Source organism: Elgaria multicarinata, chromosome 11 (genome assembly GCF_023053635.1).
Source record: "Elgaria multicarinata webbii isolate HBS135686 ecotype San Diego chromosome 11, rElgMul1.1.pri, whole genome shotgun sequence".
NCBI classification, from domain to species: domain Eukaryota; kingdom Metazoa; phylum Chordata; class Lepidosauria; order Squamata; family Anguidae; genus Elgaria; species Elgaria multicarinata.
In genome coordinates, this window is record NC_086181.1 from 46,352,517 (window position 1) to 46,368,987 (window position 16,471).

General features: G+C 51.6%; 1 protein-coding gene across 2 annotated transcripts; it reads right to left on the reverse strand.

Moving 5' to 3' along the window:
- Positions 1 to 594: 594 nt before the first annotated feature.
- On the reverse strand, positions 595 to 16,175 carry GPS2 (G protein pathway suppressor 2). 2 transcript variants are annotated; one of them, XM_063138653.1, is made up of 12 exons: positions 16,002 to 16,175; positions 13,649 to 13,702; positions 11,497 to 11,606; positions 11,271 to 11,383; positions 9,278 to 9,351; positions 7,653 to 7,735; positions 5,718 to 5,868; positions 5,519 to 5,605; positions 3,788 to 3,867; positions 2,420 to 2,515; positions 2,024 to 2,107; positions 595 to 869 (listed from the first exon to the last, which is right to left on the reverse strand). In XM_063138653.1, exons 1-12 carry the CDS (start codon positions 16,093 to 16,095, stop codon positions 786 to 788), a joined length of 1,110 nt encoding a protein of 369 aa, XP_062994723.1. In that variant the 5' UTR covers positions 16,096 to 16,175; the 3' UTR covers positions 595 to 785. The 2 variants fall into 2 exon arrangements, with proteins under 2 accessions (XP_062994723.1, XP_062994724.1); XM_063138654.1 differs by lacking the exon at positions 13,649 to 13,702 and having other exon boundaries at positions 16,002 to 16,172.
- Positions 16,176 to 16,471: the final 296 nt, after the last annotated feature.

The following is a 16,471-nucleotide window of genomic DNA, read 5'->3' on the forward strand; positions in this document are numbered from 1 at the left end:
TGTGAGTTTTAGGCAAGCATCTACACAGCGTGACCCTATCAAAAGTTCTATTGCCACCAGAATTTTTTTTTCTAGCACCATTATAAAAACAAATAAATTTGCGTACACTGTAACCTGCAATTGAATAATAGCGGTTTCAAGCTGACCTGTTCTAATTGTCTATTTGCTTGAATGAAGCTAGGGGAGGCGAAAGGGGGGGTAGGAGGATCCTCCTCCAGAGGGGGCGTGGGGGGGGGGGGAAAGCTGTCAACATGAAGGAACTTTGAACCCTCTGCTCCAGGTAGGGTCCAACTCAGCAAACATTTAAGCCAATATCTCTTCTCGTGTCATTGTACAAAAGGCTGATTGCCTCCCTGTGCATTTTCTACAAGTAGGTGGTTTTAGTCCCTGTCCCCATCCACCCCCTCGCCCCCCGCGGCATTCGCAGGAGCCAGAACATGAATGCTATGTGCAAATGTTGGCTCGTTTTGCATAAACTTAATGTACAGTGCAGGCACAAATGTAGGTGGTGCCTGCCTCGCAAGGCATCCTTTGGCCAGTTCCGGCCTTTATCACGACGCCAAGTTGCTGGGACACACACACTGCTAACCCAACTCAAAATGAATTATGCAAAGTATATTTGGAGTGCAGTCTCTGCTTTCACAAAATTCATAGTATTTCAGCCAGGAACAGGGAAGGGAGGAATAAAGCTACACAGTCATCAAGTACAGTTTTTGTCTTTGTTCACGCTGGGAGTGGGGCAGGGCAGGTAGCTTGAAGCAAACGTTGGGGCAGAGGGCTGGTGCTCACTTGTGGTAAAAACGCTGCCCCTGCGGGTGTTGTATGAAGGGGTGTCGAGGAGCAGGCTGGGGAGACGCCTGGAACCCAGACTGCAAGAGAGAAACAGTTCAAAGGAAGGAACATCGTGAATCCCACATGTTTAGGGTGAGAAGGCCGTCCTTTTGCACATCAGGCCCAAGGGCAGGGGATACACACACACCGCATACTTAAAAGGTGGTCACACAGAGGAGGGCCAGGATCTCTTCTCGATCCTCCCAGAGTGCAGGACATGGAAGAACGGGCTCAAGTTAAAGGAAGCCAGATTCCAGCTGGACATCAGGAAAAACTTCCTGACTGTTAGAGCAGTACGACAATGGAATCCGTGACCTAGGGAGGTTGTGGGCTCTCCCACCCTAGAGGCAGCTGGACAAGCATCTGTCAGGGATGCTTTGGGGTGGATTCCTGCATTGAGCAGGGGGTTGGACTCGATGGCCTTGTGGGCCCCTTCCAACTCTGCTGTTCTATGATTTTCTGAACTCTGGGAAGATCGAGAAGAGATCCTGGCCCACGGATCTCTTCTATGTCTGTGCACGGATTCCTGGTAGCCTCTTGGGCACAACGGCGTGTGCTAGCTTTGAGCTAAATATATAAAGTTCTCCCTATGCAAGAAGTCGCCACCTCCGAGTCTGAACAAGTGTGCCTTCATGACTTTATCATCTGTGCGCTAAATCCAGCTGAGGAGGAATGCTTGGTGTCTGCCTGTGGAACTCCTGTCCCCTGGAATGTGGCCAAAATGATCAGCACTGGAAGCCCTTCTCTCCACCCACCCCATATGTCGGTTTTAATGGACGCCGTTCAAACTGGTGGAGGATGAGGGGTGGGTTTCTTTAATACTAGAAGCACACCTACGATTCTAACTTTTAATTTTCGGTGTATTGTTTTCATTCTGGTGTCTTTGTTTACTGCTTTTAACGGACAAAGTAAAGACATCCTGAAAACAGAAAAAAAGTTGAACTCCCAACACAAGGAGCCAGAATCAGAAATTATATTTCCTCTCTCCGATGTAGTGGTAAACGTCTAACGACAGGTGTGGAGGCTCAATTCCTTTTGCGTTCAACGACCCTTGACCAAAACTTCCGATTGCGGAGAGGCTGGCTGTAGTTGCTCACTAGCGAGGAAAGTCACTCTGCCCATGCTCAGAGGAACTATCGTTACATGGTTTAGATTTAAGCCCTATTCCTATCCACCCAAGGAGAGGGCTTACCGTGTGGGGCTGCTGCGGAGCAGTTCCATGGGAAAAGCTGCCGGGGGAGGCTGGCCGGGCTGGGTGGGTGTAGGCCAAAGTGGGCTGTAGTGGAGGTAAGGAGAAAGAGAGGTGAACTCCCTGCCACCCCAAAACCAACAAGCAGGAGATTGCAGGACAGGAGGAGGAACAAGAGGCGGCCGGCTACTCCACAGGCACCGAAGCAACTGTCTGCGGGGCTCCCTCGCTGCAGTAATGGGAGCAAATCTGAAGCAGACTCACACCTCATCAAGAACAGGGCAGACACTAAAAAGAAGAAAGCACAAGCCCCAGAGCTGTTTGGGCGAGGCACAGGGGAGTCTGGAAGGGGGAACAGCAGGCAGATGAACGGGCGGAGCCTTTGCACCCTGACCTTACCTTGGCCGCGGTCTGCATCTGCACAGGCATCTGGGGGGCTTGCAGAAGCCCTGGATTGGGATGCAGGGCCTGCGGGTGCATTGGGCGGAGCGGGGACTGGGGGAGGAGGCAAGAACAAGAGAGCAGAGGGATCAGTCCACATCTGGCTACTTCCCGGTTGAGTCCTGGCTGCCGAAAATATTTCCAAAGTCATGCAAGCCCCTGTGGTGGCAGCCCTCCCCAACATGGCGCCCCACCCCCCAGATGTGCCAGGCTACAAGGCCCACCCTTCCCAGACGGCACGGCCAACGGCCAGCCCCATGTAGTGGAAACAGTCCAAAAGGGAGCAACCCAGCCGCTGTGCAGAGCCGGTCCCCAAAGGCCCTCTTCCCGTGCGAGCCGAAACCCACACAAGCAGCTCACCTGCAGAGGCTGTGCTCCATCCTTCCCCCACCGTCAGAAGTACGGCGGGTGGTTAGCTAGGACGGGGCCTTTTCAGTGGCAGCACCCAGGACCATTTATCTTATTTACAGTATTTATGTACCGCTCCCCATTCAAAAATTTTGGAGCGGTGTACAGGATAAAATAAAATAAAAACAGAATAAAAAAGGTTTTTAAAAGAAGCAAAATGAAAAGTGAACTGTGAACCGTGGCTGGTCATTAAGGAAAGGCTTCCTGGAGCAATGATGTTTCAGCAGGCGCCAAAAGGAATACAAAGTTGGACCGTAGAGCTCCCTTCCTAGAGAGGCTCACTTTGCCTGTAAGCCTTCAGGGAAAAAGGAAAGGAACCTCTCGTGCCAGCACTGAGTCATTACTGACTCTTGGAGGGACGCCAGCTTTCGCTGACGTTTTCTCGGCAGGCCTTATAGCGGGGTGGTTTGCCGTTGCCTTCCCCGGCTGTGATTACCTTTCCCCCAGCTAACTGGGTATTCATTTTACTGACCTCGGGAGGATGGAAGGCTGAGTCGACCCAAGCCGGCTGCCTGAAACCAGCTTCCGCTGGGATCGAACTCAGGCCATGGGGAGAGTTTCAGCTGCAGAAACAGAGGGCAAGCAAAATTTGCTGCGTTCCAGGAGGCTTTGGGGAGGCCTGCTGAACACTACGTGCATCAGCTACAATATTTGAGTGATTGATTGCATTTCTATACCACCCAATAGCTGAAGCTCTCTGGGAGGTTCACAAAAATTAAAACCACCAATTGCAATTTTGAGAGCTACTTATTGCTTGGGTTTTGCAGTTTGATTGGTTCTCTACCAGCTGCTTAGTTGGAAGTTTGGTTATTGAGGATACTGGCTGTTAAAAAAAAACTACACTGCGAGCCGTCTGGTGAACCCCACGGGTCAAAAGGCAGAGTAGAAGTATTACAAATGCTCCAGATGTGAACTCACCGAATCAGTAAATCCCGACTGCTGGTTAGCGTGCTCCAGCTGTTTTTGTAGAGGGATGGTGGTGCTTGGAGGGATAAAACCTGGGCAGACGGAAGAGAGGGTCAAAAGGAAGAGAATAAACTGGGGAACACAGAAAACAGGTGGGCAGGAAAAAGGAGGGCCGGGATTTTCACTTTCTTTCCTTATTTTTAGGCAATGTCCAGCTTACCCTGCTGACTACAAGGCAGGGTAAGCTGGACATCAGGAAAAACTTCCTGACTGTTAGAGCAGTACGACAATGGAGTCAGTTACCTAGGGAGGTGGTGGGCTCTCCCACACTTGAGGCCTTCAAGAGGCAGCTGGACAACCATCTGTCAGGGATGCTTTAGGGTGGATTCCTGCATGGAGCAGGGGGTTGGACTCGATGGCCTTGTAGGCCCCTTCCAACTCTGCTATTCTATGATTCTATAACTACACGAATGTCCAGCTGTGGCCAAATCCATCTCTCCTGCCATCGCAGGCCAGGTCTGCCTTTGCATGGGTCAATTCTGCTATCCTGGCTAGGGGCTTATTTTTATTTATTTAAAAACATTTTTGTAGCGCCACCTCGCCATTTCCAGCATCGTGGTGCTTTACAATAAAACATAAAACAATTTCCATTAAAAACCTTCAACTTCGGAGAGTTGTAGTCCAACTCATCTGGAGGGCGCCAGGTTGGGGAAGGCTGATCTAGAGCCATTGGCAATGACAGCTAAATGTTCCCCCACGTTCTGCGACCGTCCTCCCCCGAACACCACTTGTGGGCAGGCAGCATAAGAACATCAGAAGAGCCCTGAGGCTGGGTCAGGCCAAGGGTCCATCTAGTCCAGCGCTCTGTTCACACAGTGGCCAACCAGCCGTCGGCCAGGGACACACAAGCAGGACATGGTGCAACAGCACCCTCCCACCCATGTTCCCCAGCAACTGGTGCACACAGGCTTACTGCCTCGAATACTGGAGATAGCACACAACCATCAGGGCTAGTAGCCATTGATAGCCTTTGCCTCCAGGAATTTATCCAACCCCGTTTTCGAGCCACCCAAATTGGTGGCCATCTTGTGGTAGTGAGTTCCTTATTTATTTATTTATTTATTTATTTATTTATTTATTTATTACATTTCTATACCGCCCAATAGCCGGAGCTCTCTGGGCGGTTCACAAAAATTAAAAACATTCAAAGTATAAAACAACAGTATAAAACCATAATATAAAATACAATACAAAAAGCTCAACCAGATAAGTGCATAGTTTAACTCTGCACTGTGTGAAGAAGGACTTCCTTTTATCTGTCCTGGATCTCCCACCCATCAGATGAATTCAGACCGTAACTTGCACGCTCAGATCACTGTAAGAACACAGCTATAAATAGGCGTAAGAATATACCACCCGAAGAGCCCTGACGCTGGATGAGACCCAGGGTCCATCTAGTCCAGCACTCTGTTCACACAGGGGCCGACCAGCTGTTGACCAGGAACCAACAAAGCAGGACATGGTGCAACTGCACCCTCCCACCCATGTTCCCCAGCAACTGGTGTACATAGGTATACTACCTCTGATATAGGTATACTACCTCTGAAAATCCTAGCATGCTCAATGCCCCGAGAGATACCCAGGTGGGCACTTACAGAAGGCAACGCAGCCCTAACCGGTGCTCCGTTGCACCCGCATTGCCTGTGGCGTTGGGGGGGGGGGGTGTCCCCACATTCAGCTTACCTGGCTGGGCCGTGGGGAAGTGGCTGTGAATAGTGTAACCGGGTTGTTGCTGAGACAAGTACTGCATGGTGGGGAAAGCAGAAGGACCTGGAAGGTAAAAGAGAGCATGGGGTGGGCATTTCGCCTGGTCTCCCGGCGTTGCTGACGTGACACCCACTCTCTCACCCCACCCCGCCACCACCCTGGCCGCCATCCTCACCTCTGATGGACTGGCTGCTAGCATAGCTGACGGGCACCGTGTGCTGGCTTTGGCCGACCGCGTAAGGGCTGTGTCCCGACTGGCTGCTTTGATATTGCCCGTGCTCAGGGGTGCTGGTGGGGAAGGCCTGCTGTGCAGCGAAGTGACGGGTCTGCCAGAGAGAAACAGCGACAACAACAACACACACCAGGCATTACGGTGGCGGCCCAAATTGTGGACGCTTTTTGAATGTTCACGTTTTGCAACTTTTGCCTGCTTATAGAAAACGTTCTGTTTCACGAAATTCAAATGTTTATCCATCCATTGAAAGACCTGATTCACGTAATACAGCAATCCTGCTTCTTTTCCCGGGTGTCCAATCAACTCTTTTCTTTGGTGCCATGGCTCTATTTATGATGTACGCACGTACACTTTTAATTTGAGAAACACTTCAAATGTTCACACCATCTCCAGTTGCGCTTCAGTTACAGAACAAACAGCAAAACTGACTTTCCCCAACTTGAAACATGACATATCACAGCTACTGCCATGGGATTGGCCAGTAGGGTTTGCAATTCTAATCCGCTTCTTCACTCAATCACACCCGTTTGTTTTCAGACTAAAGCAAACATGACTTTTTTTTTTTGTACTGCAGATATTTGCATTCTGTTTTCTGTACTGAATTCGGCATTGAATTCTCTTTCAATGGATATATAAACGCTTGGATTTCGTGAAGCGGAACATGCAAAGCAAAGCATGCAAAGTTGCAAAGCATGAACATTTCAAAAAGCGTCCACAATTTTGGCTACCACCGTACTGTGCGGACCTTAAAGCGCGCTCTGTGCGTTTCATTCCTTGAAAGACCAGTTTGCCCTTGCAGCTGTCCTCCCCTCCAGGAACGGGCTGCTACCCTCTCCCTGTCGGCCATTTTGCACCGGAAGCCATCTTGAGTGGGAATCTGACAGAACGAAGTTCCAGGACAAAGAACACTGCGTGGAGGCCGGGCTACGGAAGATTTGAGGGGGGGGGGGGGAGATCTTAAGACAGCCTTCCTCAACCTGGGGCGCTCCGGATGTGTTGGACTACAACTCCCAGAATGCCCCAGCCAGCTCTGCTGGCTGGGGCATTCTGGGAGATGCAGTCCAACACATCCGGAGTGCCCCAGGTTGAGGAAGGCTGTCTTAAGACAACCAGTTCTTAGAAAAACCTCTGTGTTTTGGAGCCTGTGTAAATGCATTCTCGAATCCTTTCTAAGTCTGTGGCACAGTGGCGGAACAACGGCAGACACTGCCACTGAAGTACAAACCAGGAAGAAAAATGGATCAGGTGGTCGTAACATCTCTTTGGGTTAGGGTTATTAGTCAGAATAATCCTTACAGATCAGCTCATGAACTAGCGCAACCTCCCCCAACCTGGTGCCCTCCAGATGTGTCTAACTACAACTCCCAGCACGGGCATGCTGGGAGTTGTAGTCTGACACATCTGGAGGGCACCAGATTGGGGGAGGCTGTGCTAGATTATGCTAACAGAGACACCCAGGGGGTTTTGCAGCATAGGAGGGATTTGAATCCATCTCTGACATCTAAACACCACCTTCGAGCCGTTGTAAGTGTTGGAGATTATTACTCATTTTGTTTCCATCCCTGAGAGAGGAGAGGGGAGGTTGTTACGCATTTCTAAGGGTTATCTCTGAGCTCAGAAAATTTTAAACAGTGTTACATGGTTATTTGTTTGTGGATATCTGGGGTTTATAGTTGTGAGTCATTCTTTTTTCCAATAAGATGGGCTAAAAAAGAAACCTAAATAAAAATCTAAATTAAATTAAATACCTGGGCTTCAGTTGCTTTAAAAATAATGCATATATATTATTCTTGTCATCATCTTCATCTAAACTAAATGTTTCGATGATGCTTCTCCTATCTTTTCCATTCCAGGTGGGGTGGGGGGGTTACTTACTGTGATCACTGCAGGGCCAAACATCTGCTTTGCTCGATCGGCTGAGATCAGGGTACCGGCCCTGTTGTGCCCCCCAGGACTCCCTGTGGAGAAAAGGTGGGGGATCATATTGAGATCAATCCCCCCACAAACTGCTCGGTTCGCGAAGGGGAAAGAACGCCTCCCCAAAGAGGTTGAAGACGCACACCCTTTCTTTCTTGCCCCCCGCCCTCCAGCAATCCTAAAAGGGGAAGGATCCTAGCTCAGAGACCCAGCACCTGCCATACGCAGAAGGACCCACGGTTGAAGTGCCGCCATCACCAATTAAAAGGATCTCACAGAAGGAGGGCTGGGGAAGGACTCCGGCCAAGACCCTGGAGAGCGGACAAGAGCAGACTCAAGGCTCCAGGGGGAGAATGAGTCTCGCCTTCAAACAGCATTGAAAGGTTGCGCCTTAACGACAATGTCGTTCTCCATTCCTGCCACGGGCAGGACAGACAGGCTTAAACGGCAAGCCCAAAGACTGGGGAAACCTCCTAGCCGCAAGAGCAGGGGAGCCCTGAAACAGGTCTCCTAAACGAGGGCAGGGAACCCGGCTGGAGCTTTCATTACTAGAGGTCTTCAGAAACTGGCTGGATAAACATTTCGTTAAATGGACTGGTGCGACAAGACAGCAACTCTGTTCAGACGACACGCCAAGCCATGCCTGAACAAGCCCATCTAAAGATCAATTCCAGACTTCTAGTCAAGACAGTGCACCACTTGAAGTTAAGAAAGAAAGTTCCCCCCACCCTCTCCTACTTTCTCCCTGCCTCTACCACCAGAAGTAGATCAACACTCTCACTGATCTAGTTCACATGCAACAACAGCCCATAGTTTAATTAACCTATGGCTTGTTCCCTTACTCAGAGTTAACCCATGATTTGGCTGCCAGATGAGCAAGCAAACCACACAGGTTGCTTTTTCAGTTCCTGGGTTGTTTGGTTCTTGTTTCCTTTGCTCACACCCTCCCTGTATTACACGTCTTTGCAGCACTGTCGTGCTGGCATGTAGAGCAGCAGGTTTTTCTGACCACTCTTGCCTGCTGCCTCTATAGCAGCCTTCCTCAACCTGGGGCGCTCCACATGTGTTGGACTGCATCTCCCAGAATGCCCCAGGCTGGGGCATTCTGGGAGTTGTAGTCCAACACATCTGGAGCGCCCCAGGTTGAGGAAGGCTGCTCTATAGCCTGGCAAAACAACCCACAGTTCTGGGTTCGCATGTAGGGACACCATATGGTTTAAGCAACCCAGAGTTCACAAACCAACAACAGATCATGGGTTCTCTTCATTGGTTGTTTGTGGTTCGAGATTCACACGTAATGGCTACCCACGATTCAACAACCCATAATGACATAAACCATGGTTTAGAGTTAAGTGTGAACCCAGCCATTCTCTCTTCCCGATTCTGGGTGGACAAGGGTAGAAAAAATGTGTGCACTGGAGTTTCCACAAAGGATCATTCTACTCGGTACAAGGAAAGCCACCATCTGGAGATATTGGCCTCCACCATTTGAAAGATACCTGCAGCTTTTGTCCAATTTGCCGTTTAGATCTCAGTTCAGCCATGACTGGACTCTTATCAACCCCAAATGCGGAAAAGCCCACCTTGCATGTTGAGGATGTGGGTCCCTGCATGTACAGCCTGTTGGTAAGCCGCTGCCGCCAGAGTCGTCATGTCACTGTGGTAAGGAGCAAGGAAAGAATAGGTGGGCCACAGAACTCACCAGCTGGACCAGTCAATAATAAGCTACCCATCTGGCGTGGACCTCAGGCCTCTTTCCCTGCCTTGAAGTCCACCATGTTGGAATCATGTCACAAGATAGTACTGGGCAAAGAATGTGTGAATACACACACACACACACACACACACACAACGTAAAAAGGCCCATCCGTGTTAGCCTTTCCACGCAGGAAGGGTGCAGCAGCCATCTGGCATGGTTAGCTGCTCTTCTCTGTACTTTCTACAGCTCTATGATACCCGATTTTAATTTGGAATACAAATGGGCACAGACATCTTAAGTGTGGGGGCACCAATATGGCATTAGGATACTTGATGGTTTCCAGTCCTTCTCCAGTTCATTAAATTTGCTTGACCCACGTGCTTTGGGGAGAGGGCCATGGTTCAATGGTAGAGCACCTGCCTTGTATGCAGAAGGTACCAGGTTCAAGTTCCAACATTTCCAGTTAAAAGGATCAGGTAAGAACATCAGAAGTGCCCTGATGCTGGATCAGACCCAGGGTCCCTCTAGTCCAGCACTCTGTTCACAGAGAAGCCAACCAGCCATCGGCCAGGGATGAACAAGCAGGACATGGTTCAACAGCACCCTCCCACCCATGTTCCCCAGCAACTGGGGCACACAGGCTTCCTGCCTCAAATACTGGAGATAGCACACAACCATCAGGGCTAGTAGCCATGGATAGCCTTTGCCCCCAGGAGTTTATCCAACCCCTTTTTAAAGCCATCCAGACTGGTGGCAATGGGATGGGGGAAACCCAAAGGATATCACAGAGCAGGAAAAGGCAACCCAGACTATCAAGGGTCTGGAGCAACCTCCCAACAAGGAAAGGACACAACGTCTGGAATTGTTTCGCTTCGAGTAAAGCTAAGTGAAGGGAGACATGATAGAAGTGTACCAAATCATGCCTGGCGTGGAGAATGTGGAGAGGGAGGCGTTTTTCTCCAGTAACACCAGAACCCGATGCGGTCATTGCATGAAGCTGAATGGTGGGAAATTAAAGCAGTCAAAGGGAAGCGGTCCTTCACACAGCGCAGAGTTCAGCTATGGAATTCACTGACCCGTGAGATAGAGTGACGGCCGCCAAATTGGTTGGCTTTAGAAGAGATTAGAGAAATTCCTGGAGGTTGCCATTTATTTACATACCGCTCCGTATCTCAAATAGATTCCGGAGTGGTGAACATAGGAATAAAACAGTATTTTTTTTTATTTTTTTTTAAATTAAAACAGCAAATTAAAATTGATTAATTTAAAAGGAAGCACCAATAAAAATGGTGGCTGGTCAGTTGAGGAATGCTTCCTTGAAAAGAGTTGTTTGCAGGAGGTGCCGGAAGCCGCCGAGTGTTGGCACCTGCTTGATCTCCATGGGCAGGGAGTTCCAAAGAGAAGGGGCCACCACACTCAAGGCTCTTCTCCTGGTGGACTCTGATCGGGCCATAGGTCCACGTGGGACCACCAGGAGCACCCCCATGCCTGGGGAGACTGGGAAGGAAGAAGCCGCTTCCTCCAATGTCAGAGGCAATATGCCAAGGTACACCAGTTGTTGGAGAACATGACCGGGAGGTGGCTATTCAGCTCACGTCCTGCTTGCGGGCTTCCCATGGTGGCATCTGATTGGCCAACTGTGTGAACAAATGCTGGACCAGGTGGACCCTTGGGCCTTAAAGACCCTGCTGTGCCTTGGATGACCCCAGAGAGACGCTGCTGTCAGTCAGAGCGTTACGATCCTGGGCTTGAGGGACTTGGCCTCAGACTGCTGCCTGCATTCCTTTCTGCAATGCCCTCCCCCCAGTCTCAGCCCCTCCCCGGTCCCTGGCCGCCTGCCCTCACTGTGCCTCACTGCCTCCCTTAGTCCTACCAACCTTTGTTCCTTACGACGCCGTTTCTCTTCCTCATGAAGCACCTTCTTCAGCTGCAGGAAAAGCTGGTGCTTCTCTTCTTGCAAGGCCAGGAGTTTCTCCTGCAGCTTCAGAATCTGAGGGTGGAAAAGCACAGGAAACGGGTGGTGCGGAAGGGTGAGCCTGGGCGCCCTGGCTGAGGGGCTCCTGCAATGTTGGGGAGGGTGACGTTCTGTCCATAAGTTCATACCTGCTCTTTGGTTTCCTCCAGGGACATGCGCTCCTCCATCTCTTTCTTCCTCCTCCTCTCCTGCTCCTCCCTCATCTTCTGCTCCATCATTTTGTCTACCTCTTCTTCTTCTGCAGGACAGGAACAGTCAAGTCAGGAGAAATCACTTCTCTGAAACTACAGACACAACTTGCGGGGTCTTCAAGGAGCCTCGACTTAGTTCAAGCTGGGGCGGGTGTGTGTGTGTGGATTCAGCATCACAGTGGTAATCTATGCTTGTTGTTTCTGTCTCTCTAACCAGGATCAGCAAGTGGGAGGGGGGGTGTGCACCGGGGGGGGGGGCGCCTTGGCCAATGGGATGTCTGTGGGAAGTGAACGCCTTTTGGAGGGAGAGAAAAACCTCCAAGTATCTCCCTGTGTATGTAGGGGGAGAGTTGAAAGGTGTAAATGTGTTATTGTGTAGGGCTCCCCTAATAAACCCAGGGAGAACATGGAGAGAAGAGGTCATCCAGCCAAGCGAACAAGAAAGTTACCCCAGCTCCCTAGGGAGGTGGTGGGCTCTCCCACATGAGAGGCCTTCAAGAGGCAGCTGGACAACCATCTGTCAGGGAGGTTTTAAGGTGGATTCCTGCACTGAGCAGGGGGTTGGACTTGATGGCCTTATAGGCCCCTTCCAACTCTACTATTCTATTATTCTATGAAAGGGACCATGATGGACCTTGTACATCCCACAGTTAATGTTTTCTGGGAGGTGGGTGTCCAGGCTTTTGGCAGAGGAATTTCAACATATCAGAAGGTTACTGGGGTTTTTTTTGGGGGGGGAGGGTTGGAAGAGGCTGCAGACAGTGCTCCCTGGAAGATAAGGCTGAGAAAGGAGGTGACCCTCAATGCCAAGTTCCTCTTCCTGATAAATCTGTAAATCTGGGAAGGCTGTCAGGTATTTGGAGTCATGTCCAAGCGACCTCAAGGTACCTAGAAACGCACGAGGCTGGAGGAAGGAGGCCCAAGTGTTTGTGCACACGCCTTTTAAAAGGAAGGCCCCAAGTTGCTTTGCAACTTCTGCTCCCTGTAAAAGGGACGGGGAGTTTCACCGGGTGGGATTTGTGTGTGGGTTCTTCAAGGTGCTCATCCCGTGGAGAAAACGCCAATTTATTTAAAATATGTCTAGGGTTCCTTTCAGGCCAGGAGCCCTCTCAAGGTGACTTATAATAACAAAATAGACTCATACAATTCCATAAAAACAACAATAAACACACAAACATGCATAACCAAGGGAAGGCCAGAGTAAGCAGGTAGGTTTTCACAGCCTTCCTAAAAGGCTGCAATGTTGGGGCCTGACAGATCCTCAATGGCAACCCATTTTGGAGATGTGGGGCAGCTGCAGAAAAGGCCCTCTCTTATGTCCTTGTGCTTTCAAAGTGAGAAGGGTCATCGTTGCTGTTGTTAAAGTGATCCCGAAACATTTAAAGTCTAAACCAGCACTTTAAATTGGGCTTGGAAAGACAGTGGTGACCAGTGGAGCTGGTGCAGCCTAGGCAATATGGGATCTGAGTGCCTCAGTCAGGCGGCCACATTCTGCACCAGCTGAAGTTTCTGAGCAATCTTCAAAGGCAGCCCCACGTACAATGCATTACAGTAGTCTATCCTGGACGTTCCTAAAGCATGGATAACCGCTCCAGACAGGACCACACCAGCCTCAGCGGCTAAAATACACACCTGGACACCGCAGGGACCTGAGCTTTCCACTTGGGACTTTTAGGGGGCTTGCAACCCCCATCTGAGACCCCTTGTGAAGCTCTATCCAGGGTAGTTGGTTTTCCAACCCACAATACCTCTCATCTTGTCTGGATTAAGTCTCAGCCTCATCCACCCCCAAAACAGCCAACCATTGAGAGCCAGTGTGCCGTAATAAGGGATGGGGTATTAGAACAGAACCGAGCAGGCCAAGATTCAAGTCTCTCCTCAGCCATGAAGGTCACGGGGCAATCATTTTCTCTCTTGATCTTCACTTATCTCCCTCGGGGTTGTGGAAATATAAAAGGGGGGGGGAACACCTGTACAACCACCCTGAACTCCTTGGAAGAAGGACAGGAGAGTATATAAAGGTGATCATGAATAAATATTGGGTGTGCAATAAAACATGCCATTAAAAATAAATGGAACAAAGGCAAACCTGTAATTAAAAAAGTAAACAGTGGTACGTGTGTGTATCTGCCAAGTTTGCTCCCTGTGAGAAATTGGGAGGGGGGGAGAAGAGAGAGAAAGAAAAATGCATGCACATTTAAATATAGGGCAACCCCGAGGGGATTTTATTAACTTTTATTTATTTGCTAACTTTTTATCCAGAGTTTCCCCAGAGAAGCTCAAAGGTGTGGAGGACAGCGCTCCCCACCTAGCTATTTTATCCTCACAACCACCCTGTAAGGTAGGGCCAACTAAGAGAGAGACTGACCAAGCCAGGTCCCATCAGAGAGACTCTGCTAGCTGTGGGGTGGGGAATTTGGGCCCCAGCCTCTCCCACCCACTCCAATCTGCCTTGCAGTGTTTCCTGAAGAGGTCCCTGCCCGTGAGGAACTTACACTGCAAGGCCCATGAAGGCCCACTTGTGGCCTGTGCTGAAAGTTGTAGGGCTGGGGGAAGCCTTGTCCTCATGAGGGAGGGGTGTCTCCTGCTCCTCCTAAGGAAGGGGGTTCTCCTCCTGCTTGCCCTAGGAGGGGGTCTCTTCCATGTCCTAATAAGGGTGTGTGTGTCTTTGGCTCCTCTTTGTGCTAATTGGGGGGATCTCCTAGTTAGAACATGAAAGGGGAACTCCTCCTTGTCCTACACAGTGGGGGTGGTTCTCCTTCTCCTCCCCGTAAAGAGGGGGTCACCTCCTTGTTGTAATAAGGGTGGTCTCCTCCTCTTCCTCCTACAGATGGGTGTCTCCTTCTCACCCATAATGAGGGGGGGTGTCTCCTCCTCCTTGGGCTAATGTCGGAATCTCATTCACCTCCTTCTGCAAATGAGGGGGGGAGTCTCCTCCTAGTCCTACAGATGGGGGTCTCTTTCCCTTCTTCCTTGTGCAAATGAGGGGAGTCTCTTAGTCCTATAGATGGGGGTCCCCTTCCCCTCTTCCTTATACAAATGACAGGGGGTCTCCTAGTCCTGCAGAGGGGGGGTCTCCTTCCCTTCTTCCTTGTGCAAATGACAGGGAGTCTCCTAGTCCTGCAGAGGGGGGGTCTCCTTCCCTTCTTCCTTGTGCAAATGACAAGGGGTCTCCTCCTCCTCCTGAGAGGTGGTCTGTTTCCCCCTCTCCTACAGATGGGGGTCTCCTTCCCTTCTTCCTTATGCAAATGACAGGGGGTCTCCTAGTCCTGCAGAGGGGGGGATCTCCTTCCCCTCTTGCATGTGCAAATGACAGGGGGTCTCCTCCTCCTCCTGCGAGATGGTCTCTTTCCCCCTCTCCTACAGATGGGGGTCTCCTTCCCTTCTTCCTTGTGCAAATGACAGGGGGTCTCCTCCTCCTCCTCCTCCTCCTCCTGAGAGATGGTCTCTTTCCCCCTCTCCTACAGATGGGGGTCTCCTTCCCTTCTTCCTTATGCAAATGAGGGGGGTCTCCTAGTCCTGCAGAGGGGGGGTCTCTTTCCCTTCTTCCTTGTGCAAATGAGGGGAGTCTCTTAGTCCTATAGATGGGGGTCCCCTTCCCCTCTTCCTTATACAAATGACAGGAGGTCTCCTTCCCTTCTTCCTTATGTGAATGAGGGGGGTCTCCTAGTCCTGCAGAGGGGGGGTCTCCTTCCCTTCTTCCTTGTGCAAATGACAGGGGGTGTCCTCCTCCTCCTCCTCCTGAGAGATGGTCCCTTTCCCCCTCTCCTACAGATGGGGGTCTCCTTCCCTTCTTCCTTGTGCAAATGACAGGGGGTCTTCTCCTCCTCCTCCTCCTCCTGAGAGATGGTCCCTTTCCCCCTCTCCTACAGATGGGGGTCTCCTTCCCTTCTTCCTTATGCAAATGAGGGGGTCTCCTAGTCCTGCAGAGGGGGGGTGTCTCCTTCCCCTCTTGCATGTGCAAATGACAGGGGGGGTCTCCTCCTCCTCCTCCTCCTGAGAGATGGTCCCTTTCCCCCTTCCTACAGATGGGGGTCTCCTTCCCCTCTTCCTTGTGCAAATAACAGGGGGTCTCCTAGTCCTGCAGAGGGGGGGTGTCTCCTTCCCCTCTTGCATGTGCAAATGACAGGGGGTCTCCTCCTCCTCCTCCTCCTGAGAGATGGTCCCTTTCCCCCTCTCCTACAGATGGGGGTCTCCTTCCCCTCTTCCTTGCGCAAATGAGGGGGGTCTCCTAGTCCTGCAGAGGGGGGGGGTCTCCTTCCCCTCTTGCATGTGCAAATGACAGAGGGGGGTCTCCTCCTAGTCCTGCCCGGGGGTGGGGGGAATGTCCCCTGCTCCTCGCCGTGACGGGGGGGGGGGGGTCTGGGGTCTCCCTCTCCTGGGGGTCTCCACCTCCTGGGAGTCCCCCCCCTCCCTCCCTCCCCCCCCCCCGCCCTGCTCACCCTGCCTCTTCCTCTCGCGCTCGACCATGACGTGCCGGTGCAGGGCGCGGGCCATGGCCGAGCTCAGCTTCGGCCGCTCCAGCAGCGCCGGCATCGCTGCCCAACAGCACCCGAGACCGGACCGACACAAGCAGGGGGGGAACGAGGCCCAGGCCGAAGGCGCCGCCGCCGCACAACGGGAGAGGAAAGGAAGCCGCCGCCGCCGCCCCCGACTGCTCCTGTCACGGGCCCGGCCCCCTCCGCCTCCGCTTCCGCTTCCGCTTCCGGGTCGGGCGCCGCACGGCAGCCCCTCCTCCTCCCCCTCCCGGGAGGGACCCAGGCGTCCGGGAGGACTCCTTCCTGCTCCCCACCCCCAGCTGAAGGGACCCAGGAGTCCGGGGGAGGGGGCGCTGCCGCCACCTGCTGAGGAGGGACATTTGGGGGAGGGGTCCTTAAAGTTCAAACAAATGAGGGAAGGAGACCCCCCCCAA